Below are 27,387 nucleotides of genomic sequence, written 5' to 3' on the forward strand. Positions count from 1 at the left end.
AAATGATGGAAAGACACAATGTTGGGAATTTGTTTTATGTGTCACCAAAGTGCATCCCTGTCCTGCTCAAATACAACAGATAAGAGATATTATGATTCTCCAAAAACAAAAACTTTATTCATACAAACTTATTTCAGTCAACACTCTATTACTACAAAGTAAGTGCAAAATACTGCATCCCAGCACACATGACACGACGATGCACTGTGTCTCTCTCTCTCAGTATCTGGTTGACATGACTGTGCATGAATTGTGGTATAACTTTTGTGTCTGTGGTTAAAAACAAGATGTTAATTTTTTTTCTCCGGCATCTTGATTGATGCTTATAATGAAATTGTGGTGTGCGTCATGGCAGGCGTGGCGTACTGGTGTGTTCACTGCACAGACTCTTTGGCATGATTGAGAGCAAACGTGAGAGGTCACGGGCCTACGGCATGGGTGTGGCCAAGTAAAAAATAAAAAATCGCCAAAAAATCGCTAGTTTTATTTAAATAAAGCTAAAATAGCTCCTTGTCACAAAAAATAAAAAAAAGTCGCAGCTACAATGAGAAAGTAGCTATATTTGGCAACAAAATCCCCAAATTGGCAACACTGTTTGGCAGATGATAAGTGAACTGACCAGTATCTGGCGCAGTGGCACTACGCAAGAATCTCCAGAAGATCATTACTAGCCGCAGCAGCAGCACAGAGGAGCTACCAGCTGCCCCTCAGCAACAGAGGTGTGTTCATCGACTCTACAGCCTCCTCCTGACAACACACAACAACACAAACCTCCTTAGATGAGAGGTGTTCACTGTTTTTACTGTCAGAGACCCCCAAGCAAACAAAGACATACATGCATATAGCCTACATATATACATTTATTTGGGCTAGTTGAATAATGATAAAAAAAAACTAAAATAAACGTTAGTTTTGAAAAATAAATACATTTATTAAAAATGTTAAAAAAAAAAATATTTATGAGAAATAAAAAAATACATATTTCTGAAAATGTTGGATAATTTACGTGTATACAAATTAATTATTTTTTCATTTATAGATGACTCGTATCCTTTTTATTTTTAACATTATGGTGGTTTCGGCCATTTGTAAGTTGAGTTGGTCATTTATTATGCTTGACATGCATCATCATATTTATAAACCGACTGACAAATATTTTGGTAACACTTCACAATAAGGTTCCATTAGTTAATATATGAACGTGAACGAACCATGAACAGTACATTTATTACAGTATTTATTAATCTTTGTTAATGTTAATGAAAATACAGTCGGTCATGTTAATTCACAGTGCATTAATGTTAACAAGCACAACTTTTGATTTTTTCTTCTTCGTAGCAGAATTCTTTCTTTTCTTATCAGCTGACATGTTTCAGAACAAACTATGGTGCACGAGTAGCACTAAGCATCCAGTTAAAACGTAAATTGATAAAGAAATGTCATTGCTCAGATTTAACTTTGTTGATGGGCGCTATAACTCAACACCTGTGCTCACGGCGCCATCTTGCGCGTCCCCTCTCCTGCATCTTAATTGATGCTTATAGTGAAATTGTGGTGTGCGTCATGGCAGGCGTGGCGTACTGGTGTGTTCACTGCACAGACTCTTTGGCATGATTGAGAGCAAACGTGAGAGGTCACGGGCCTACGGCATGGGTGTGGCCAAGTAAAAAATAAAAAATCGCCAAAAAATCGCTAGTTTTATTTAAATAAAGCTAAAATAGCTCCTTGTCACAAAAAATAAAAAAAAGTCGCAGCTACAATGAGAAAGTAGCTATATTTGGCAACAAAATCCCCAAATTGGCAACACTGTTTGGCAGATGATAAGTGAACTGACCAGTATCTGGCGCAGTGGCACTACGCAAGAATCTCCAGAAGATCATTACTAGCCGCAGCAGCAGCACAGAGGAGCTACCAGCTGCCCCTCAGCAACAGAGGTGTGTTCATCGACTCTACAGCCTCCTCCTGACAACACACAACAACACAAACCTCCTTAGATGAGAGGTGTTCACTGTTTTTACTGTCAGAGACCCCCAAGCAAACAAAGACATACATGCATATAGCCTACATATATACATTTATTTGGGCTAGTTGAATAATGATAAAAAAAAACTAAAATAAACGTTAGTTTTGAAAAATAAATACATTTATTAAAAATGTTAAAAAAAAAATATTTATGAGAAATAAAAAAATACATATTTCTGAAAATGTTGGATAATTTACGTGTATACAAATTAATTATTTTTTCATTTATAGATGACTCGTATCCTTTTTATTTTTAACATTATGGTGGTTTCGGCCATTTGTAAGTTGAGTTGGTCATTTATTATGCTTGACATGCATCATCATATTTATAAACCGACTGACAAATATTTTGGTAACACTTCACAATAAGGTTCCATTAGTTAATATATGAACGTGAACGAACCATGAACAGTACATTTATTACAGTATTTATTAATCTTTGTTAATGTTAATGAAAATACAGTCGGTCATGTTAATTCACAGTGCATTAATGTTAACAAGCACAACTTTTGATTTTAATAATGCATTAATAAATGTTGAAATTAACATTAACCAAGATTAATAAGTGCTGTAGAAGTTTTGTTCATGTTAACTAAAGTTGTTAAATAATGAACATTAATGTAAAGTGTTACTAATATTTTTACGATTTACTGCACTTTTGTCTCGCACACTGGCTTACTTCCGCATTGCAAAATAAGGTAAATAGTTTCTTGAAATTAACATTAACCAAGATTAATAAGTGCTGTAGAAGTTTTGTTCATGTTAACTAAAGTTGTTAAATAATGAACATTAATGTAAAGTGTTACTAATATTTTTACGATTTACTGCACTTTTGTCTCGCACACTGGCTTACTTCCGCATTGCAAAATAAGGTAAATAGTTTCTTGTGTGATTATTCCTTTAAATGTAGGATTACTGCTAAATAGTACACAATGTATCCAGAAAAATTGTATACTTTTATTATCTGAGAATTCTTATTTGAGGGTCCTTTCTGATTGGTTCCCAATTATAAAAGATTCTGATAGGAATCTTGTGCATGTTCCTTTAAGATTTAAGAACAACAACTTTTAACAGTTTCTTACATTCTTGTCACTGTGCACTTCAAACTTAATTGTTTCTGTCTTTTTAAAGAGCCTGACATACAACCTAATCTGTGGCTGATGGTGAATCCCAGTTTAGCCTGCCCCATAAAGTACCCTAGTAATTACCCCAGAGCCCCAACACCCCCAAAACAGACACTGCAGTCAGTGCTGCCAGGAACCACCACACCTGTTCTGGAAAAGAGTTTGCGCCCAGCGATACTGCCTGATGAGACCTGCCTGATTGAGTCAGTGCACGAAACCTCCCTCTCCAGTGAGTATCAGGTATGAGTAAAGCAGCATTGCATACTTTGATTGTTTGCCACTTTGCAATTATGTCATGCAAACCTGAGAGATTTATGTCAAGAGAATGTCACGTATATAAAAAATTAAATTGGGTGAAAGATTATTATTATAATAAGATGATATCTAATGTAGTTGACCTATCTCCACCTTACCCCAGTTCACAAATGAAGAGGACGCTTCCTCTGTAGATGTGCCTGTTTGTCGTAAGGTAAAGGGTGTGCGCAAGGGGAGGACACCCAAAGCATCTACTCGCAAACTGGGTCTGACGCGGAACAGAAGGCTTCAGAGAGCCCTGCAGGACAGTATCAACCTGAAGAGCGGCGGATGGCCTCGGCCTCCTGTTAACTACTGCATCCTCATTGCCATGGCGCTCAGCAGCAGCCTCAACGTACAGCAGATCTATAACTTCACCAGGTCTCTTTTATATACTTAAGGATAAGAACAAACTCTGATGGTACACTCTTAAAAATAAAGGTTCCAAAAAGTTGATTTTGCAGTGATGTCACGGTAACATTTCAACCATTTTTGGATCTGCAAAGAACCTTTTAGTGAACAGTTCCTAAAAGAACCATTTTCCGCCCCTTTTTTTCATCTTCCCACGATAAAGAACCGTTTGTGCAATGGAAAGATTACATGGATGTTAAAGGTTCCTAATGGACCAAAGCTGCCCATAAAGAACCTTTATTTTTGAGAGTGTGTGTAGGCTGAATTATTCATTTATTCATGTTTTCCCCCAGCATGGCTTCACTCATTCTTTCTGTCTCTCTCTCACACACACTCACTCTCACACTCCCCCCACACACACACACAAATCCCAAATTATGAAACTTGTTTCTCATCCCATTTTCTTTTGTCTTTCTAGAGAGCACTTCCCCTTTTTCCTTACAGCTCCAGATGGGTGGAAAAACACAATCCGCCATAATCTATGTTTCAGCAACAGTTTTAAGAAGACCCCGCAGCAGGTGTCTGGAGATGGCAAGAGGAAGTCCTGTCTGTGGCGTCTCACCCTGGATGGCCGACAGAGACTGAGAGATGAGATTAATACACTCGCGGGAGATTCTTTCAGAATGCTGAAAAGGAGCATGAACTATCCAGGTGAGGACTTGGATCTTAAAGGGACTGAGTGGTGAGGTAAACAGCAAAATGAGTTTGAACTGATTTCACTCTCATTTGTGTCCATGTTACAGATATGATTCAAGCGCTGTTAGAGCTGTAATCCAGCTTTGAGCACAAGCAAATGACATCAGACTGGACTTGCTGTCTAATTTATCTTTATGAACTTTTGAATGTTAGCACTATTTGTTATTACTATTATTATGTTGTAATCTTTCTTTTTGTGTGTCTGTCTTTTTTTTTTAAATCCAATGACACATTATGCCTAAAATAAACAAATGCATTAACATGCTATTTTAGTTTCTTTAAAGTGGCTGTTAGTTAAAGGAATGCCTTAAAAATCTATATAATAAGAATAATGACACAGAGAGAGACAGACAGATAGACATAGAGACACAAACACAGAGACAGACACACACAGAGACACACACACACACAGACACAGACAGAGACACACACACAGACAGACAGACAGACAGAGACACAGACCGACAGACAGACAGAGACACACACACACACAGACAGACAGACAGAGACACACAGAGACACAGACAGACAGAGAGACACACAGAGACACACACAGAGACAGACAGAGACAGACACACACACACACACACACACACACAGAGACAGACAGACAAATGTTGAAGATTTTTATTAATCAAAGTATGAATTGTTCGAGTGTTATCATTATGAATATAACCATTTAAATATCCAGTTATTCTTCCATTATAATCACATATGCCTGTGTGGAAAATGCCTACGTGGTAAGATTAGAAACATCTGGGAAACATAAGTTGGGGCCTTCTTTCTTTACCATAACAAGAACCCCTTCTCTAGGGAAATATTGAACTGTATGCACAAAGGAACCATTCTATGTATGGAAAACACCTTAAAGTCAGAACTATGCACAAAGGAACCATTCTATGTATGGAAAAGCTGTATGGAATATATACCCCATGCCTTAAAGTCAGAACTGTATAAAAAGAAGACAAGATGATCATTCTGGAGATGTTTTGCTGCAGAGAGCATCTCCGCTTTATTATTTATTATCATTGATGATGTAGTAAAGTGTATCTCCTGGTGGCATCAAAACCCAAGACTGAGTGTGGTTCCTAAGATGAGCAGCAGACAGACAGACAGACAGACACACACACAGACACACACACACACACACACACACACACACACACACACACACACACACACACACACACACACACACTTAAACTTCAGGGATGTCAGTCTGTCCAATTATAGTAAGCATAAGTGATTGTGAATCAGTTTCACCTGTTTTGGTTCAAATTAAAGTGACAACAGGTGCACTGGAGAGGCAACAGCAAGACAACCTCCAAACCTCCCTGGTGGTCAAAGACAATTGTTTTTAGTTTTGTTAGGGCCCTTGTCCCTGTCTGTAGCACGAGGCAGTACCTGCAACTTGTTCACTGACGAGCTGCGCCAAAAATCGTGCAAATATGAATGTGGTTTTGCGCAGCTTGTCAGTGAACAACAGCTCTGTGTAGTCAATGCTGCTCAATGTGAAAGCCCGCAGGTGATGGAGATTTACCGCTGATTACAGAACCGGCTTTCTGACTAGATGCGCGTTAAATATCGCATGCGATTTATCGTGCAGCCCTACCTGCAACCCAATAAGGTAGTCCAGCTCCTCCAGGATGACACATCCATCGTAAGGAGGTTTTGTGTCTCCAAGCACTGTTTCAAGAGCATGGAGGAGATACCAGGAGACAGGCCGTTACATGAGGAGAGCTGGACTGGGACATGGAAGGGCAACAGGCCAGCAGCAGGTGCGGTATTTGCTCCTTTGTGCGAGGAGGCCAGAGCCCTACCAAATGACCTCCAGCAGGCTACTGGGGTGAATATTTCTGACCGAACTGTCAGAAACAGACTTCATGAGGGTGGCGTGAAGGCCTGACGTCCTCTAGTGGGACCTGGGCTCACAGCTCCACACCATGCAGCTCGATTGGCATTAGCCAGAGAGCACCAGAATTGGCAAATCCAACATCGGTGCCCTGTTCTCTTCACGGATGAGAGCAGGTTCACACTGAGCACATGTGACAGAAGTGAAAGAGTCTGGAGATGCCGTGGGGAATGTTATGCTGTGTGCAACATCATCCAGCATGACCGGTTTGGCAGTGGGTCTGTAATGGTCTGGGGAGGAATATCCTTGGAGTGTCACACAGACCTCCATGTGCTAGGCACTGGTTCCCTTACTGCTGTTAGGTACCGGGATGAAATCCTCAGAGCCGCTGTCAGATCTTATGCTGGTGCAGTGGGCACTGGGTTCCTCCTGGTGCGCAATAATGCCCAGCCTCATGTGGCTAGAGTGTGTAGGCAGTTTTTAGATGACAAAGGTATTGATGCCGTAGACTGGCCCTCACGTTCCCCAGACCTGAATGAGAACCTCTGGGACATTACGTACCGGAGCATCTGAAGCCACAGACTGTCTGGGATCTCACGGATGCCCTGATCCAGGTCTGGGAGGAGACCCTTTTTTCTATTTTAATATATCCTAAAATGTAATTTATTCCTGTGTTGACAAAGCTGAATTTTTAGCATCATTACACCAGTCTCCAGTGTCAAATGATCCTTCAGAAATCAATCATGCTTAATATTTTTGTGGTGTGTGGGAGTTCATCCCAACCACACGAGGGCGCTTCTGCATATTTGAAATCACAAAACGGCACTATGTTTGGACAACATCGCGCTTGCATTCGCTAAAGAAACAAACCCAAAAACAGCCAAATGGGCGCGTTTTATTGCTCTGTCTGCAGAAAAACAGATTTTTCTGGAAAAGGCCACATTTATGGGAAAAGCCACCAGAGCAAACTTAAAGTAATTCTAGTCAAATTCACGGAAAAGGTAAGCGTGCTAACAAGACAACTAGCTGAAGATGCTGCCACAGTGGCTCCAAATACGATTTGGGCACACATAATGATTGCACTTTATCGGTTTACGCATAAAATAATAAAACTTGAAATAAAGTAAGCATTTTACGCAGTTCCTTTTAATCAAGTGGTGTCAAAGTGAGAATTGGAGGATGAGTCAGTGACCTGCAAATGTTTTAATGTCGCATGTTTTTTTGTTTGTATAGGTTTTGTGTATAAAAGTCACATTAAGATGCTTATTTAGGCCAGGACACTCCTGTAAGAGATTTTTTAAATCTCAGACAGGTTTTTCCTGGTTAAATAAAGGTTAAATTTAGTGGCTATATTAAGTCAGTTCAGGTATAAGTTCAAACTATCTATGAACTATGTCAGCTGATGGTTGAGAACCACAAAATGTCATTTATATATACTGTATACACATTGACATTAAGTGTGATTTGAGTGTCGAAATATACTGTTTGGTGCCATGAACAGTAATGTATTTGTTGCTCTGCGTCTGCATGTGTAATAACATTTCTGCATGTTGTAACAGGTCAAAGAAGCACGGCGGACCATTAAAAATCCTCAGGTGGAGAAATACAGTCCCCATCATGAGGAGAAGTTCTGGTGTTACTGCTGTGCGCTGGAGGTGCAGAAACACGTGACTGACAGTAACATCAGTGTGCTGTACGGAGGACTGCTGGAGCACATGAGCACGTAAGATCACACATCAGAAGCTGTGAGAAACACATGCGGAGTTTGCAGGGAATTCACTCAGTGCTTTTCATTTCAGCCCAGAGCACCGGAAAAACACGCACAAGTTCTGGTGGGACAATAAAGCAGAGCCCAAACTGCGAGACAAGTTTATCATAACAGAAGAGGAAACGGAGAGGTTATTGCTTGCTTATTTGTGTTTGGGGACATGGGTGTGCTTATAATAGCATTTCTGTAGTACATTAGTACACTGATAACATCACTGTAAAAGTTTGCAGATGTTCTACGGAGAAAGAAATTAAAAATGTCTTTTTTTTTTTTGTAGATTCAAGGCTGAGGTTTCCAAGGCTCTGGAACAGTTTGAGGAAAAAGAGGATGTGCTTATTAAACAGGTAAAGACATTTTACAGGTAGTTACATTGTTGGTTTGACCATATCTGAACATTTCTTCTCTTCTTTCATCCTCAGCAAGCTGCAGTGATCCGATCCCAGGAGCAGCACAGACTGGAGGTCCTTCAGTCATTATCAGAGGTTTGTTTTCCTGGGATGCTCCAAGCGTATCCATATCTCAGTACTCAGAAAAAAAATCATAGGAAATGTTATTTGTGACTTTTTTTAAACTCTGTTGCTAATTAGCCTTTTTTTAAAAGGGCATGTGTTTATTATCAAAGTAATTCCTTTGCTGGGAAAATGATGTTAAAAAGACATGGAGCATTACTGTTGACTTTCCTGAATCAAACTTAGCCTGATCCAGAACTGGTACAACCTGCTGAAGTGGACCAGCACAGCAGTAAACATGCAGCCAGGTAAAATACATGCAAAAATTATGATGTTATCTTAAAACTGTTGCACCAATACTCATCAAATGTTTTTTATTTTGTAGTTTTGATGACTAAAATATGGATAATAATAAATGAATAGTTGTGTCCAGATATTTTACTTGCGCTAATAGCAGTCAAGGTTTTCATAATATGCTGGTTCCAGTACTGATAAACAGAAATTATATATGATTAAGTGCTTCTTTATTATCGCAGTATGATCAGAATGAGTTTTTCTTCATGTAATCTGAAACGTAAGAGCTTCTAATGAGTTTTGATGTTTCATAAGAAGTTCCCACAGTTGCTCTTATGAAGCAGAGGCACAACCCGGACCGAGCCACGAGGATTTCGCCTCACACAGTCAGTGGAATGAACCAGAACTCGGTTTAACTTTCATTGGTTACCAGGTAATCTTTCTTACACTGTTTATATATATATATATATATATTAGGGCTGGTAAGCGATTACAATTTTTTATCTAATTAATTACATAATGTGGCGATTAATTAATCGCACATCACATTTGGCTGAGAAATTACTCCCAAAAGATAATTTAAAGTCATTGTTGTGTAAAGCATCAAACAGACATTACAAAAAGTAACTTCAGCAAGAAATATTTAGTTTGATAAAATTTATTACATATACTCTTTTGGACCATGAGGGTGAGTAAATGATGACACAATTGTCATTTCTGGGTGGGTGAACTATACCTTTAATAATTTTTTTTTTTTATGTTATTATTATTACTATGGAAATGAAATTGTTTCTTTAAGGATAATAAACTAAAACTGCCAGTAGGTGGTGGTAAATGTCAATGATTAAGTCATCGAGTCATTTATTCATTCATTTGATTCGTTCACATGGCTGATTCATTCAGGAGTGAAGTAAATGGTTCTTTATGAATGGGCCATTGAATCATAAGGCTTGTTCGACTTGAAGCGGATCATCACCATCAGACCGATCGGTGTGTGACAAAGTACCGCAAGAGACGACTCTGCATGCTTTTGAATCGCTCTCGCGGTACTTTGATGTCATACACCTATCGATCTGTGCAGTGCCGCTTCAAATCCAGCGTGCCAAATGGTTCACCCAATTCGTTCAAAACGTGCATTAAAGGGGTCATATGATGCTGCTAAAAAGAACATTATTTTGTGTGTTTGGTGTAATGAAATGTGTTTATGTGGTTTAAGGTTCAAAAAACACATTTTCCACATACTGTACATTGTTTCTCCTCTATGCCCCGCCTTTCTGAAACGTGTCAATTTTTACAAAGCTCATCAATCTGAAAAGCGAGGTGTGATTGGCCGAATACCTCAAGCGTGAGATGGAAATGTTACGCCCCTTACCATACTGTGATGATACCGTCAGGCCGGAGCGATGATTCAAAAAAACCCATTATAAACGAGGCATTCGTTGCATCCAGTGGGGACATAATTATGGATTATAATGACTTATACTGTCTTTTTACGCGTTGCGTTGCATCGCGCCGCGTAAACATAAAACCATGTCTGCATTTGTGATCAGAGAAATGACAAACGACAAATGCTACTCTACACTGCTCAAAAAACTTGCTTTAAATGTATAAAATATAAAAACTCTTTAAAAAAACAAACAAAAAACACAGTCTGTGAGTCAGAACAGCCGGCATTGTAGTCTACTCTACCAGGATCAGGAAACAGTCCTCCATAAAATGTGCTGCACACATCTGAATATTTGGGTTGAAGTGTTCTGGAACAGTGTTGTAAATACAACTTAACTTTTTCGCATTTACAGGTCACATGGCGTATGTAAAAAGTCATATGATCATTCTTCAATGTACTATAACCTCCAAGAAACACTTAATAAGTGGCCGTGCTCCAGTATAAGGGGCTTTCCCTACTATTAATACTTAGACAATTTACACTGCACACGTCTGCGGTGTCACTGAAGCTGATTACGGCCACTCAATTCTTGTGTTAATGTTTTTATACAGTCTATGGTTTATTCCAGCCACGCCACGCACGTTTCTGAAGCGGCTCTCTTTGCTGCTTCTGTAAATATACATGCATAAGCCTCCTTTGAATAAATATAGCCAAAAATGACTTATCGCGAGAGGCAAAAGTTTACGTTTTAGACGCATAACATTGGTTAATGGAAACGCCGTCATTTCGCAATACTTTTTTATCGACATTCAGAAAATATCACCAAAGTTTTGTGCAAATCTGTAATGGAAATGCGCCTAGTGTCACACATGGCTGCCTACAGTGAGCAGAGGCCGGGGGCTAGAGTGAGGAACGTCTGGAGGGTTAGAGTGAGCAGAGAAGCAGTGGGCTTGAGAATGGAGCGGCCGGTGATTTTGACGAAGGAGCGTCCGGAAGGACATGTAACAACTCCGGGCTGGACTCCGCTTCATCCACGGTGAAAGCCGATCCGGTGATCCACAGCGCAAAGTTGTAGTATTTCCTCAGCAACCAGCACGGATCAGCTCCAGGCATGACGAAGCCATATCATCCTCTTTTGGAAGGCCAAACAAAGTAGTTGCGCTTTCACAACGAAGCACACAGCGTCTTCACGACATGGCAGCGGCAACAACAATACTACAGCGAGAATAAAAGTTACGCCTTCTTTCTTTGCGTGAACATTTGGGCGGCATTATGCAAATCTTCCCACATCATGACGTGGACATGTGGGGGCGTGTTAGAACGAGCCGTTTTAGCTAGGCGTGGCTGACTCTTAACTTTTATGAAGAATATCTCTTTGGATTTGAGACTTTAGTCTTTGCAACTTTACAGATCTTCTTTATGCACCAAGAGCTTGTTACACTCCAAAGAGAAAGGAAAAATTTAAATCGCATCATATGACCCCTTTAAGAAATGAAATGCCGCTGTGTGTTGCTCGGAGACGAACAGTTCTGCTTTGACATTATATTTTCGTTGGCAAAATTGAGCAAAACAGACAACATTGTGTCTAAAATAACAATATTGACTTCTTACTTGCTGAACTGTTGTATAAGATCAATATCACATTTGCACTCATGTGATATTGCACTTAGCCTATTGCTTAACTATATAATGTAAATATGAGATAAAAACTCAAATGGGCATTTTTGCCCCATATCTTGAATTTTAGGGACATTCTAACTACGTTCTCTAGGCTCCATCACTCAGTGAGTTGTTGCCCTGCCTCATATTTGTCATCAATCAACTGTATGAAATGTCAGATGACCCACATAGCCAGGTCTGGGGCGGGGCAAGTGCGTTAAATGTGTTAATAATTTTAATGCGTTATTTTTCACCGTAATTAATCAATCTAATTAACGCGTTACATTACCAGAGAACGATCTCAAGGATGATCAGAAGAAATGGACAGCACCTGAGTTAAATATATGAGTGTCACAGCAAAGGGTCTGAATACTTAGGACCATGTGATATTTCAGTTTTTCTTTTTTAATAAATCTGCAAAAATGTCAACAATTCTGTTTTTTTCTGTCAATATGGGGTGCTGTGTGTACATTAATGAGGAAAAAAATTTACTTAAATGATTTTAGCAAATGGCTGCAATATAACAAAGAGTGAAAAATTTAAGGGGGTCTGAATACTTTCCTTACCCACTGTATATATATATATATGCATGCAACAATTATTTATTAGATTAATAAACAAGGTCAGGAATCATTTAGGTTTGCTGTTCCTATTTGCAGGACTCAACCAGCAGTGGAAATGTTCATACCGGTGAGTAAAATAGATTTAGTTTGCGTTTATTCTTTGAGAAGATACTGAGCAGGTTGTGTTGAATTGTAGGAGCTGTACCGCCGTGGCTACTTGAGGAGCCTGATGAAGCCTCAAGCAGTGGACAGCAGGAAATGGGCCCCTCACTTCAGGAGTTCCTCAAACACAGTGTGTATTCCACTCTCATAATGATACTCTGTTATTGGCTTTTTAAAAACTTAAAGGTATAATTCACCCAAAAAGAAAATTCAATAATTTACTCAGTCTCACCCTCACATCGTTCCAGACCTGTATGACTCTTTCTTCAGAAGAACACGTTATTTTAAAGAAAGTTGGTAAACGAGCAGTTTCAGTTCCCATTGACTTCCATTGTATTTTTGTCCATAAATTTAAATTGTAATACTATATGAAATAATACGAAATAACATTTTCAAGATGACAACTTTTATTTTAAACAGTAGTATTAACTTTATATTTTAATAATTTTATATTAAAACTTCTTTGTACATTAAACAGTCTTCTACAGTTGTCGACCATGTTCCTTCTATTATCTTCTTTTTAGGTTTCTTACCATTTTGATCTTACTATTTATGTATGTAAAGCAAGTTTAAGTAGTCAACCAGGTTGATGTTCATTGCAAGTTGTATTGCGTATAATAACTGTGAAGTGACATGTGACATGTGGCCAAGTATGGTGACCCATACTCAGAATTAGTGCTCTGCATTTACCCATCCAAAGTGCACACACACAGCAGTGAACACACACAAACCGTGAACACACACCCGGAGCAGTGGGCAGCCATTTATGCTGCGGCGCCCGGGGAGCAGTTGGGGGTTCGGTGCCTTGCTCAAGGGCACCTCAGTCGTGGTATTGAAGGTGGGAGAGAGTGCTGTACATTCACTCCCCCCACCTACAATCCCTGCCGGTACGAGACTCGAACCCACAACCTTTGGGTTATGAGTCCGACTCTCTAACCATTAGGCCACGACTTCCCCATTTATTTGTATGTTACAAATAAAGAATCTTGAATTACAGAAGAGCAAGAGAAGCTCAAGAAGCTTCCGCCCAACCGCGTGGGTGCAAACTTTGACCACGGCTCACATACTGACGCCAACTGGCTGCCATCTTTTGGACGTGTGTGGAATAGTGGCAGGCGCTGGCAGTCTAGGTGAGCTCTAACTACTGCACACTAGCAGGTTCATTCAGTACTTGTTCTTACTGACACTCTTTTCACCTTCAGGCATCAGTTCAGAGAAGAGGAGGCAAAAACTAGGGGAAAGAGGAAGAGGGAAGATGATGGGAAAGCAACAACGCAGCAAAAAGACCTCAGTAATGGAGAGTTATGAAATGGATGCCCCAAATATACTGGCAGTATGGGAAAGGTGGTGTACATATTGGTTTTCTCATATTGAGAACTACTATTTAAAGGCAAAAACTTGCTTCAATTTGACACCAGTTTTGAACATTTCTTGTTCCAGCTTGTGTATTTCCAAAACAATCGTTATGAAGGATTTGTACAAGAAATGAACATCACCATTTGTGTTTCCAGTTTATTTAATACAATTTTGCTACAGATGTTGTGTAATTTCCTTTTTGGTCATAAATCCAAAACAAAATATTCTTCCCACTCTCCTCAAAAGGTAAATGTGATAAAATGAAGACATAATGTGCAATATCTTCTTTCCATTTTGAACAATACATCAGTTCAGTCAAATTGAATAGAATCTCATCTATTAGAGCTATCTCATGTTCTCAACGGAAAGCCAAGACCATATTAATGTTCAATAATATAATAAAATACCTCAAATGTCTAGACAGGATAATAAAAATACAGATTACATGAATATTAAAGGATACCTTGCAGTCTTTTATTTTTCGTCTTTTTTAGTAGTTTCTGTTAAAATAATACATTACTGAACGCTTTAGAGCGCAAAAGAAGAAACAAAAAAAAATGTGTCTCTGTAAGAGATGCAGTGTTGGTCATAATTGTACAATACATTACATTTAAAATGGACCATTAAGGGTCTTCATCAAGTTCCTGCATAGAAGCTTCTTTCTATTTAACTTCATTCTCAAAACCAAGAAAATCCGAAAGACGGATCGGGCCGAGCTGCCCGAGACGTGTCGCATCAGCTCGACCCGACGACATTACGAAAGGTCCGCTTTTCCCGTGGCCACAAGCCAGAGAAAACGCTTTCAGTAGCTTCATTAAATAGCGAATAATGTGGTTTATTAAGAGAGGAGGAATGAGGAGAGACACCACCACAATCATCAGCCCATCACCTTACTAGTATTTGCCTTCATCAGTCAGCAAACATTGCCAGTTCCTCATTGAGACGTCTCATTTTAGGCTCATGTGATGGCTAATATTCTCCGCACATCTAACAACATGCTCTAGCGGTACAGGACTTCAATCAGAAGTTTTTCACCCCACTCACCACTGTTGTCAAACGTGGTTTCTACATCGTAAAATCACATATACAGCGCGCCGTATCGAAACGGAAGTCAGGCATTCGGTTTATGTGAATATCTGTCTGCTCTAACTGCGCGTCATTATTATGCTAATAAGGTCAAAGATCTGTGGAGCTACTTTAGTAAAGATCATGTGACCACTCATGCTGTACTGTCATTGGTTAATATTGACTCTAAAGTCATCAAACCTCATGAAGGAATGCCATGCAACCTGGGGAAGTTTTGTAGATCCACTCTTTAAGTTTACCCTCAAATCTCGTGGTTTTCTTTTCCATCCATCCTGGTTGATCAGGACCGCATGGGTTTGATAGTGACGGAGGTTTGCTGCTTTGTGTCTTCTGAATGCAGATGGTGGAGTGAGAGGTGATGAAACGTCCTTACATGGCAGTCTTTCTCAAAGTACCATGACCATGCTGAGGTGCAGATGGACAGAGATTTGGAGTGAGTGATTGGGGTCGTCCTGTACAGTGAGCGTGAACAGAAACTCCAGATCTCCTGTCCATTCTGTCTGTCTCTGTCCATGCATGAGCATTGTTTGAGGAGGAGCAGGGCTGGAGCAGCCCAGTGTCTCTGTGTCTCCTTCCATCTCAATAAACAGACATTAAACTTTTATCTGAGAGAAGGATAAAAGAGAAAGAGAACTATGAATGAAAGCTCTTTTAGGGCAACACAACACCAAACCACAAAAGGTAGAATTAAAACGGCAGTACCTTTGTTTTCCTCTGTGTCAGTAGCTGTTTCCTCTGATAGCCCTTGGCGTAGCTGATTATACTTGATTTCTGTATCCTGCAAAACAGATTTGAGTATTAGTGTTTTTGTGTGTGTGTGTAAACAGATATGAAGGACTTGAACCAAATAGGCAATTTTGTTTTTAAGATAGTTGGACACTAAAGTCACTTTAAAAAGGTATGAATGTCCTCGCATTAAATCTGTTTTTTTTTTAAAACCTTTTAATTCTAATTTTAATTTAATTTATATTTTAGGAAAGGGGGCCCTTGCAAGGGATATATTTATATTGGGGATATAATGATACTATGTGATGATTTTATATAAAAAGTTATAAACAATTGGCTTTTATTTGGCTTCTAACAGTCAAAAGTATTAAAATATTTTCTGGACAATATTTACAGTAATTACAGCATATATTTTTTTCTACAGAATATTTTTTTGTTCCTATTACTAGAATATTAAAATATTTCACATTTTCCAAATACCCAAACAGGCAGCAAGCGCAATGAGAGATTAATATAGGAAAAGTTACTTCTGAGAAACAGTCCAGCACCATTTGTAGCATATGCCATTAAGTTTTGACGTAATATAATACAATCACAGGGCTCGCAAAATCGCTAGCCCGACGTCCCGGGGCTATTGTGTTTTCCAGTCGGGCTACCAAAATGTTTCACCACCCTGCCCGACGGGCTATCTTGAACAGTGATATAAAATTCCTTACTTGATTTGCATTGTTCACTAGCTTGTAGGGGTAAAACGGATCATAGTTAATAGTTTGCACCTGTTTCTAAGTCTTGCCGATTTAAACATTCAAGTGTTTTAAACCATTCGCATTCACAAAGTGTTTTAAACCATAAAGCATTCGGAGCTGCGCGCACACAGAGAGCCGCGTTTCAGACAATGCGCATACACAGAATTGATTCCTCTTTCGTGTATCCTTGCATCTGAATAAACACATACACACAAAATTATCTCAAAATAACTGTCTCGGCAAGTATTCTCATAAACAGTCGGTTATGTCTTAAGTGAACGTAAACAGTGGTGAAAGAAATCTCAAGTGCATCAATAAATTGGATCCGTGCGTTCGTTCTTAAAGGGGCAGCAGCCTATAAACACCTGCTGTTCCACAAGCGCCACCTGCTGTCAGAGAGTGACATTTGCGTCTCATTCACAAAGCTAAAATCCGTTGCACCCCTACTCTCTTGACTTGTTATTTGAAGAAAAAAAGCAATCACTGAAGTTTTTATTCATGCTGATTTGTCCGCAGTGAAGTTCAGCCGATGTCTTTTTTTTTATTTTATTCGGGCTACTTAAATTCATTTTGGACTACCAAAATCTGAAGAATGTCTGCCCGAAGGGCTACCAGCGATTTTGAAATTTTGCGAGCCCTGAATCGTATAATATAATTCATGATATATAATTCAACAAAACTAATGCATTATATACTTTCAAATACTTTTTGGTCATTGTATATTTGTCTATCTGTGACCATTTTTTTAGGGACAAACGTCACCTTCAGATGCTGCAGGTTGGCCTGTAGTAGACGTATGTGTGTCATGATCCGTCTGTTGAGGTTTGGTCCTCCGCTGCTCTGAGAGGAGGAAGAGAGGAGCTTCTTCAAGTCAATGCCTGAGTCTCCCCCAGCCACTGGCTCCCCGCTGCTGCCCTGCACGTCATCATCTGTGCTGCTCTCGCCTGAGCCGCCATACACCTCCAAAACCATGTAACTGCCTGCTGAGACTGACAGAAAACAAGAGGAAGGGTTACAGGATGCGGCTAGATTGAGGTGTAAATGTAGTGTAAAAGTAGGCTTCATCCAAATACGCATACTTCCCTAATATAAAGTAGGCAAAAGTAGGCCATATTTTCTAGAATATATATTTTTTAAATGATCTGAAACGTATTGTGACATTCCAAAGCAACTTATTTAATGCAATTAACGTCCAGCATGCAAAACCTGCACAAAAGCACACATTTGTGGTACATGAGCACTAGATTATTTGTAAAGCACACTTCCCACATGCTGCCAGTTTGTTTCGCAGTTTCTTCATTTTATTTACCAGTATTTTACATTACTTCTTAATGTAATAATAAAATGTGACTTACACACTGATGCAATTTATCTATGTTTTTTTCTTTCAACAATGCAATTTTGACCCTGTGCGACTTACAATCAGGTACCACTTATTTTATGGTATGTGTAAAGAGAAGTATCTCTAAATTCACAGTCTTCATACAACAGTGGGCAAAAAGTACCCGGATAACCTACTACCACTGGCGAGACTCTAAAGTGTGCATGCAATGGACACTTTTCTATCCCATGAGGCCACCGGAGAGAATTTGTGAATGGCAGTGAAGCGATAGCTGATGCTGGTAAATCACATGACTCGAATAGACAAATGTTGCATGTCCAGATTACATTCATACTACAAACATTTGTACTATGAAATTAAAGGGGTCCTATAATGCTCTTTTACAAAGTCTTGATTTTGTTTTGGGGGTGTACTAGAACAGGCTCTCATACTAGGTTGTTCGAAAAACACATTATTTTTCACATATTTTACATTATTACAACACCTCTCTCCTCAGTCTGGCATGAACGGCTTGAATAGTTCCTGTATCAAATGAAAGCCCACCTTCTGAAATACGAAATGTGTTGTGATTGGTTAGCTGGGCCAGTGTGTGTTGTGATTGGCAGCACTCGGCGCCTGGTCGGGAAATGACACGCCCTTACCATAGCCGCCTGCGAGCTTCAGAGTAAATATTGCGTCAAAATCAAACTAATTTGGGTGCGATTTAAACCCGGATGATTGTAACCACTCTAAGTTTTGTTGTAGTTTTTGAAAAGTGATTTCTGTTCAATAAAATATCTCCTTTTGAAGTGGACTTTGAGCTTTGTAACTTTGCAGATCTTTTTTATGCTCAAACAGCAATATTACAGACTAACTAAAGTTGAAAAAGTGAAAAAGCATAATAGGATCCCTTTAATAATTCAAAAGAAGTACCTACTGACACCTTACATGATGGTTGTCCCAGGCAACCAATATCCTACACAGCTGTGCCATTTTCAGGTCTCTCTGTGGCCTTTCTTTTCATCTTATCAAATCAATATTTCATGCCCATGACACCTTACATGATGGTTGTCCCAGGCAACCAATATCCTACACAGCTGTGCCATTTTCAGGTCTCTCGTTTTACTCTGTGGCCTTTCTTTTCATCTTATCAAATCAATATTTCATGCCCATTTACCTATTAATTTACTCACCCCCATGTCATCCAAGATGTTCATGTCTTTCTGTCTTCAGTCGCAAAGAAATTAAGGTTTTTGAGGCAAACATTCCAGGTTTTTTCTCCATATAATGGACTTCAATGGAGATCAATGGGCTGAAGGTCCAAACTGCAGTTTCAATGCAGCTTCAAAGGACTCTACACGATCCCAGCCGACGAATAGGGGTCTTATTGATCGAAACGATGGGTAATTTTCTAAAAAAAACAACAAAATAAATATATACTTTTTGAACCACAAATGCACGTCTTGCACTAGCTTTGCGATGCTCGTCCGCAAATTCACGCATGACGTAATCACGTTGGAAAGGTCACACACGGTTAGTTCTTCATCTGTGTACTCCGGTTCAGAAAGTTAGGCATGGACTTCAATGGAGATCAATGGGCTGAAGGTCCAAACTGCAGTTTCAATGCAGCTTCAAAGGACTCTACACGATCCCAGCCGACTAATAGGGGGTCTTATTGATCGAAACGATGGGTAATTTTCTAAAAAAAACGACAAAATAAATATATACTTTTTGAACCACAAATGCACGTCTTGCACTAGCTTTGCGATGCTCGTCCGCAAATTCACGCATGACGTAATCACGTTGGAAAGGTTACACACGGTTAGTTCTTCATCTGTGTACTCCGGTTCAGAAAGTTAGGCTAGGGTGAAAAACTCCATCTCATTTTCTCCTCCAACTTCAAAATCGTCCAACATCGTTGTTTTACCTTTTTTTGCAAAGGGCATTTGACTATCTTTGCACGTTTGCTTTGTGAACACTGGGTCGGTGCTTCAGCCTACGTCACGTGTGACCTTTCCAACATGACTATGTAATGCGTGAAGCCGAGCTAGTGCAAGTCGAGCATTTGTGGTTAAAAAGTATATACATTTTTATTTAGTGTAGAGCCATTTGAAGCTGCATTGAAACTGCAATTTGGACCTTCAGCCCGTTGGGTCTCATTGAAGTCCATTATATGGAGAAAAATCCTGGAATGTTTTCCTCAAAAACCTGAATTTCTTTGCGACATAAGAAAGACATGAACATCTTGGATGACATGGAGGTGAGTAAATTATTTTTGTAAATTATTTAAAATCAGTTTATTCTGGAAGTGAACTAATCCCTTCATTTGTAACAGTCTTAACATAGTATTAAGTGGGATAATGTGCAGTCAGCCGGGCATTATCATAAAATGAAGTCCCCTCCATTTCCTGATGAATTAAAAAAAAACACCACAACACACCACAATCCTCAGACGTCTCAAAGAAGCCTGTGTCTCCGGAGGGCAGTTCCTGTGCGTTCTCCCCTCTGTTCTCGCCCCTCTCTGAGCCGTTCTCAACAGTGGAGCTGATCGCAGTGCTGTCCTCTGACCCCTGCTGAGAGCCCGTCCTCGCTGCATCTTCCTGTTGCTCTCGTCTTTCGCTATCTCTGTCTGTGTCCTCCTGACTGGACATGTGGTTGATCAGGAGCTGCCTCAGTGTTGCCACTAAAAAAAAAAAAAAATTAGCCGACAAGTTGACAGACTAAGAGGGTTACAGTGAATCCAAGATTGTGGGATTTTAGTAGATGTCCCTGCCCGAATGAATTTTTCAGTGTATTAGCAGAGGGACAGCTCATAGCAGGACTACAGTCATGTCTTCTACTCACGTGTTCTGAGAGCTTCATCGGCTCTGAGTGGCTGGAGCTCAAAGGCCTCGTCCTCGTCTATGGCGATGCCCAGCCTCGAGCGCTGCTTCAGGAATGTCAGTCGATCGGTCGTATCGGCCACCACGAACGCTTCCTCATCCTCAGCTTGATCCTGTAGTGAATTTTCTTCTTCTTCATCCTTCTCCTCATCAGATTTGGTCTCGAATGGGTTGGTGCTACATGGCGGGGTTGGCATGACCTCAGTGCCATCTTTTTCTACAGAAAATACACAGCAAAACTGAGGCATACCATTTTTTGAAAGATATTTTTGAGGATGGACACCGGATGTGTTTTCAGTGCCATGCTATACCAGTTGAACAACTACTCTATTTGAAACTCTACCTTATTGCCAGACTATCATCATGGTTTCAGTTTTATATTTACTCTCACAAAAAATAAATGAAAGAAACAGTTTACCTGGAGACTGAATGCTCACTAAAGAAATGGGCTCAGAGTCTTTGTTTAGTTTCTGAACACCAGAGTTCATCAACTCGACCGCTTCACGTTCCCCACTGCAAAACATATGTTTTACATCACCTTACTGCTTATAAAACACTTCTCATATGTGACCCAGGACCACAAAACCAGTCTTAAGTCGCTGGGGTATATTTTTAGCAATAGCCAAAAATACATTTTATGGGTCAAAATTATTGATTTTTCTTTTATGCCAAAAATCATTAGAATATTAAGTAAAGGTCATGTTCCATCAAGATATTTTGTAAATTTCCTGCTGTAAATATATTAAAACTTAATTTTTGATTAGTAATATGCATTGCTAAGAACTTCATTTGGACAACTTTAAAGGCGATTTTCTCAATATTTAGATTTTTTTGCACCCTCAGAGTCCAGATTTTCAAATAGTTGTATCTCGGCCAAATATTGTCCTATCCTAACAAAACTTACATCAATGGAAAGCTTATTTATTCAGCTTTTTTTTTTTTTAATTTTACCCTTATGACTGGTTTTGTGGTATAGAAACCTTAAACTCACTCAGTCTGAGGTAATGGAATGATGTTCTGTAGTTTGGTCTTCATGCAGTCTGCTCTTTGTGTTATCAGACACTGCCACCTATCGAGTAGAAAATCAAACAAACATTGCAAGTAGTAAACAGTGTTTTTTAAACTAAAACCTAAAATTTACAATAATTAAGCTACAATTAAAAAATAAAATTAAATACTAGATGAAATTAAACCTAAATTAGAAATGTTGTCTTGGCCACTAACTGAAATAGTTTAAAATGCTAAAATTAATAAAAAAAAATAATAATACAAAGGAAAGCTATATAGGAATACACACAAAAATTTATAAATACTACAATATTTTAAAAACAAAAATAAACAAAATATAACACTAATATATATAACTAAAATATAACTGGTAAATAAACATTCATCCACCGTTAATTCTGTTTTAGAGGCTAAACACACTGAGGTAAATTTTGTTCTCTTTTAATAACAGATACTTAGGAACACTCTAAAAGCAGATAAAATGGAACTATGGGTAAAAAGTGCAGCACTCACGTCTTTTGCTCAGATACGGTCTGGGCCATTAGTTCATAGATCTGGGCTCCATTATCAGACATAGAGAGAACAAAGAATGACCTGTTGTCTGTAAAGCATTCAGACAACACTGTTAGTTCAACTGACTCTTGATTGAATATACTTTATTTTCATCAAGAAGCAAATAAACAACCGTTATACATCATGAGGTTTTTGACAAATGTATGATCGGATACATTTTTACTAGGGTTGTGACGGTGAGGAAATTTTCCCACCGGTTAATCGACGTGTGACAACACCGGTAATACCGGTATCACCGCGGGGGCGTTCCCTCTTTTCCTCGCTTTTAAATATCTTAAAAGCGCTGTGCACATTTTACTTTCACTTTTAAATAGCGGCAATTCGGCGTAAAGCAATTGTTCGTTTTTAGTTTGTTTGAATTTCCCCTCTTTTCCTCGCTTTTAAATATCTTAAAAGCGCTGTGCACATTTTACTTTCACTTTCGAATTAGCGGCAGTTTGGCATCAATTGCTTGAATGCAACAACAAAATATGACGTCAAACTCACTTTAGCCTATATGCAAAAATGGGGGCAAAAACAAGTGTTGCGTTTATAATTTTGTTCAGTGTATAAAACATAGAACTTTTATTAACAAAACAAATAAAAATACACCATGCTATAGGGCAGGCTATGCCTAATATGAAATAACAAATAACTTACATAAAGTTTAAATAGGTATACAAAACAGGCTAAGTAAACATATATAATATATAACCAAATAAATAAGAAACGTAGAACGTTTATTAGCAAAACGAGTAAGAAAGCTTGGAGGCACAGCATACACCTTGATGTCAAATAAAATAAATAAATGACACAAAGTTTAAATAAAGTAAAAATCAGCAAACAATGTGGAACCAATTAAATAAGAAACGAATGTTTAAAAAAACTTCCAAAATCACCTTAGATACACGGCAAAAGTCAACAGGCTCTTCAAAATCCAAAATATTGCCAAACAGGCACTTTTGCATCTCGTTTCGAAACTAAATCATCCGCCATCGTCTTGCCTGTCTCACCTCACCTCACCTCACTCTTCTTGTCAGTCAGCTCGACTCACTCTCCTCACTGGAGAAACGAAATCTGATCTGTGATGCAACTGTCGTTCGGCACGCTGCATTGAGCAGCCGCGTTCAGTTTTTAATTTTAGTGTCTGTTCTTTTACTGAACGAATTGATTTTTATTACAATAAAAAATCTAAATGACGGTGGGGGTCGGTGACGCGGTGACATAACCGGTGTTGCGGCTTAACACCAGTATCACCGTCAGCACTGTCTATCGCGGTAAGCCTAATTTTTACCCATTCTGTCTCGCCTGTTTTTAAAAGCAGTGGTTCTTACCGGTGGCGACGGAGCGCACCATCACGGTGCTGAGTTTGATGATGGGGCTGAAGATGTGTTTGGTCTCAGCGGTGCCCGCCAGATTCTTACTGTGGCATTTTAAGATTAGCTTCTCATCTTGCCTTTGAAGTAGCACCAATATATCCTCCAGCAGCAATGTGTACAGCTCTGAAAACACACACATCATATGAAAACATTTCACAATTATATTGCATTAAAGATGCCATATTACACACTTTTGCAGCATTCAATTTGTGCCCTGTTGTCCACTTATAGTAGTGGTTTCTTGCACCAAACAGTCATAATTTAGTTTCTCATGACCATTTCCCCCCTCAGAATTAAACGGGCTGTTTTGCTAATGTATCTTTAAGAGATATTTATGCAAATAATCAATATAATAATGATATAAAATCCTGTTTTCCATGAAGTCAGCCCTCAAAGACATTTCTAATTCTGTGACAAGCCACACCCACCAATAGTTTTATCTTTGTTGACCTTCCAAGACAGCGGTCCCTCATGCACCATCTTCCTCTTAGTCAAGTCCAGGTTCTAGATGGAGAGTAAAATCCATTTTGTTTATAATAAGTGGTCAGTTACAGGTTGATTAAATGGATTTCAAATACGAGGTCTCACCTTAAACTCGGCGATCATGGGGTTCTCACTCTGTTTCAATGAGGACAGATCCAGTCGTCTCTGGTAGTCCTCCAACCTCTGGGGGCAGCAGAGAATCAAGGATCAGGGTCAGCATGTTTTAGATTAGCACTGATCTGAGGTCAGGTCCCACTGTGTTATTGACTCACCTGTTTGTTCTCGGCCTCCTTCACCTCCTGGTTGACGTGAGTGAGAATATTTCGACAGCATTCGCCAGCCTGTTTCACTTTACTTCTCTCCTCAGGATCCTCTGCAAGCAAAACACACCAGTCAATCATTCACAGATTACAGAATAACCCCACTAACATTACACTGTCACATATTTACTGTACCCAATCACAACTGTTTGATCTATTAAAATAATTAGAATATTATGCATTTTGCTAATATAAAGAGCATGCCATTGTCAAGGACATTCATTAGTTTTGCAGATATTTTAACATTTAAAATATTAATTATAATATTATGTATTTTTGCTATTGACAGAGACACCATTTTAAATGACATCTGTCAGATTTGAAGATATTTTAATATTTCAAATATGCATTTTGCTACTGAAAATGACAACATGGTAGAGCATAATTGTAAGATTCAGCGATACTGTAATATTTAAAATATTAATTATAATATGTTTCTGCTAATAAAACTAGCATAAAACACAAAGGTAAAAGATGTGTTCAGATTTACAGATATGTTCATATTTAAAATATTATTAGTAATTATAATATTATTTATTCTTAAGGTAAGGGTTGGGTATCTCTTAGCACCTCACGATTCGATTACGATTCGGAGGGCATGTGATGATAAAATGATTATCAATGCATCCTGACAGATCTATTTTAACATATCAGATGTCCTGTCCTTAAGACATAACTGACTGTCTACATTAATTTTGCATCATAAAAGCAGTTTTAAGTCACAAGTGCATTTAACAGCTTATACAGAGTTACGCACAGCTGCCGCTTCAGAACAGACGCACACAAAGTGTTCGAGCATTTGAAAGAAGCTGTTTGTCAATAAGTGAGTTTCGTGTATCAAATTTATACTGCATTCCAAGTGGCAAAAATTACGCGTTCATTCAGCATTAGGAAGACAAAAACTGAATACGTGGAAAAAACTAAACTCAGAATCTGTTTTGAAATTTTCAGAATCGATTAAAAAATGTTGATTTGAATGTTGAATAAAGAAAAGACTGCTGTACCTGTGTATTTGGCGATGTTCTCCAGCAGGAGGGGATACTTTGTGAGTCTTTGAGTCTCCACAGGAATAATGTCCTTCAGCTGCAGCCTGCGACAATGACGGTTACTCTCTGCCTCCTGAAATAAACACTTCCATGTTAATATTACATTTATTATCTTAACCATCTGGAACAGCCCGATAGGAAACATACACACAAGCTTGAATGCAAGTAGAGTTACATACAATTATGAAAGCAACCACTGTGCTATTAAGCCACTGACCTGTATGAAGGAGTTGAAGCGCTGGTCTTTCTTTTGTTTGCTCTTAATGAGTTCCAGGGCGAAAGGCTGATTACTGCAGTACGTGCCTGCAGCTCTCTTGATCTTTGTCTCCTCTTCCTCACTGAACTGTGGGTAAAGACACAACTGAGTGTGAAATATCCCTGCTGGTAAATCTAATGGTAGCTCATTTTAGATGGTTTCTAGTTATTTATGGTCAGTAACTGGTCCAACTTGGTTTAGTTGGTAGATCAAGCCAATTTGAAACAGAAGCAAACCAGCTACCATGTTCAAAAAACAGCTTGACTACCTTAGGCCAATAAGATGGTTTTTTTTTCCCCCAGCAGGAAGCTTTCTTTAATGTATATTTGCTGCTTCTTACCCAGGAAAGCAGATCATCTCCTATTGAGTCAATGAGCGCAGTCTCATTTTTCTTCCGGACTGCAGTCATTTGTTCCGTTAAAGACACTGAAGTGAAAAGAGAAGAGGAGCGCATTTAGAAGAAATGTTTACTTTAGAGGTGTTCAAGGATTTAGGGGGGTTGTGAAGTTTTACCGTGCAGCTGAACGATCTCCTCAAGGTTGCTGAAGATGTTTTTGATGTCTGCAGGAGGCAGGATGGCCTCTCTGATCAGCGGCTGGTAAAACACATTTTCCAGAACCTTCATCATTCGAACGTGTGCTCTCTCTGTGTAGAACAACTCTGTGAAAGCAATGGCATGGAGGAGAGAGGTGCTTACACCGGATGGTTTGTACTTGTTCACTGCTTCTCAAAGCTTCTCAAAACTGAATGCATGCTAATATACAGTGTTGGGAGTAAACAGAATACTTTATCCTGGGATAAATAAGGGAATACATTTTCAGTTTTTATTAAAGAACCAAAAGACAATTTGGTGTTCATTGTTCATCCATATCATGTAGCTTCACTTAAGTTTACGAGAAATAATACAAATTTGAAAATAAATTGTGATTACTTTAGGGAGACACTTCCCCACCACTGCTCATACAGTAAACCAGACTTGTCACTCACCGTTGATGACTTCCTGTCTCTTGATTTCCTGAGGGGTAAGTGTGGACAGGACGTCTCTGCTCACCAGCGTCTGCCAGTTAGGAGGCTCTAGCTCCACCTCAACACACTGATCATCTTCACTCTGCACCTCTCCAGAGCCCAGCGGCTCCATCCTGCTGTACAAACACAGCAAACGCAATGAGAACACACGCTCATCAAAACGCATGTCTAATCATTTCAACTCATAAAACGTTAACAAATTATTTGTTTATAACATTTTGAACTATAATAGAGCCCTACAATATCTGTAATTTTTACAGTTTTATGATTTACTGCTAATTCACAATTAAAAAAAATAGTGCTAATCAAATTAATTCTTACAACTTTAACAATTTAATCAACGTTTTCAAATGCAATCAGCTCAAAACATTTTTATAAACCAAAATATATTGTTAATTAAAATATTCCAGTTAGTTTTCAATGAATTTTATTATTATGTTGAGAAGTACATTTTACTACACAAATAGTAATATATTTCTGTTAAACCAAACTTTTATTCTAACAGATTAAGTTTCTCTG

General features: G+C 38.9%; 2 protein-coding genes, 1 long non-coding RNA gene and 1 pseudogene across 5 annotated transcripts in view; 2 read left to right on the top strand and 2 right to left on the bottom strand.

Annotated features, from left to right (window-relative positions):
- LOC107556430 (forkhead box protein N5-like) overlaps positions 1-4,623 on the top strand; it is a 14,554-nt pseudogene extending 9,931 nt beyond the window's left edge.
- On the bottom strand, positions 3,190-10,851 carry LOC107556433 (uncharacterized). Its single transcript, XR_001605282.1, has 3 exons — positions 10,840-10,851; positions 8,135-8,142; positions 3,190-3,260 (listed from the first exon to the last, which is right to left on the bottom strand). It is a non-coding gene; the product is annotated as an uncharacterized lncRNA (long non-coding RNA).
- cenatac (centrosomal AT-AC splicing factor) lies at positions 7,196-17,401 on the top strand. Of its 3 annotated transcripts, XM_016239552.1 has the most exons (12): positions 7,196-7,400; positions 7,959-8,122; positions 8,199-8,297; positions 8,445-8,511; positions 8,587-8,649; positions 8,863-8,924; positions 9,226-9,343; positions 12,616-12,646; positions 12,716-12,811; positions 13,679-13,811; positions 13,884-14,025; positions 17,345-17,401. In XM_016239552.1, exons 1-11 carry the CDS (start codon positions 7,284-7,286, stop codon positions 13,987-13,989), a joined length of 1,056 nt encoding a protein of 351 aa, XP_016095038.1. In that variant the 5' UTR covers positions 7,196-7,283; the 3' UTR covers positions 13,990-14,025; positions 17,345-17,401. The 3 variants fall into 3 exon arrangements, with proteins under 3 accessions (XP_016095038.1, XP_016095037.1, XP_016095040.1); XM_016239551.1 differs by lacking the exon at positions 17,345-17,401 and having other exon boundaries at positions 13,884-14,089; XM_016239554.1 differs by lacking the exon at positions 17,345-17,401 and having other exon boundaries at positions 9,229-9,343; positions 13,884-14,089.
- The window catches only part of LOC107556420 (rho guanine nucleotide exchange factor 12-like), a 109,401-nt gene continuing 96,189 nt past the window's right edge, over positions 14,176-27,387 (bottom strand). The window contains exons 26-42 of the mRNA XM_016239536.1: positions 26,830-26,984; positions 26,356-26,502; positions 26,183-26,268; positions 25,804-25,929; positions 25,545-25,659; positions 24,493-24,593; positions 24,326-24,403; positions 24,166-24,241; positions 23,693-23,860; positions 22,320-22,407; positions 21,790-21,867; positions 21,217-21,311; positions 20,761-21,015; positions 20,357-20,599; positions 17,358-17,584; positions 15,826-15,901; positions 14,176-15,728 (exon numbers count right to left, since the gene is read on the bottom strand). Coding sequence (XP_016095022.1) covers positions 15,703-15,728; positions 15,826-15,901; positions 17,358-17,584; positions 20,357-20,599; positions 20,761-21,015; positions 21,217-21,311; positions 21,790-21,867; positions 22,320-22,407; positions 23,693-23,860; positions 24,166-24,241; positions 24,326-24,403; positions 24,493-24,593; positions 25,545-25,659; positions 25,804-25,929; positions 26,183-26,268; positions 26,356-26,502; positions 26,830-26,984 — 2,140 coding nt within the window. The 3' untranslated portion in view covers positions 14,176-15,702. The remainder of the gene's footprint in view (positions 15,729-15,825; positions 15,902-17,357; positions 17,585-20,356; positions 20,600-20,760; positions 21,016-21,216; positions 21,312-21,789; positions 21,868-22,319; positions 22,408-23,692; positions 23,861-24,165; positions 24,242-24,325; positions 24,404-24,492; positions 24,594-25,544; positions 25,660-25,803; positions 25,930-26,182; positions 26,269-26,355; positions 26,503-26,829; positions 26,985-27,387) is intronic.

This window comes from Sinocyclocheilus grahami, unplaced genomic scaffold, assembly GCF_001515645.1.
Source record: "Sinocyclocheilus grahami isolate Dianchi unplaced genomic scaffold, SAMN03320097.WGS_v1.1 scaffold567.1, whole genome shotgun sequence".
Taxonomy (NCBI): domain Eukaryota; kingdom Metazoa; phylum Chordata; class Actinopteri; order Cypriniformes; family Cyprinidae; genus Sinocyclocheilus; species Sinocyclocheilus grahami.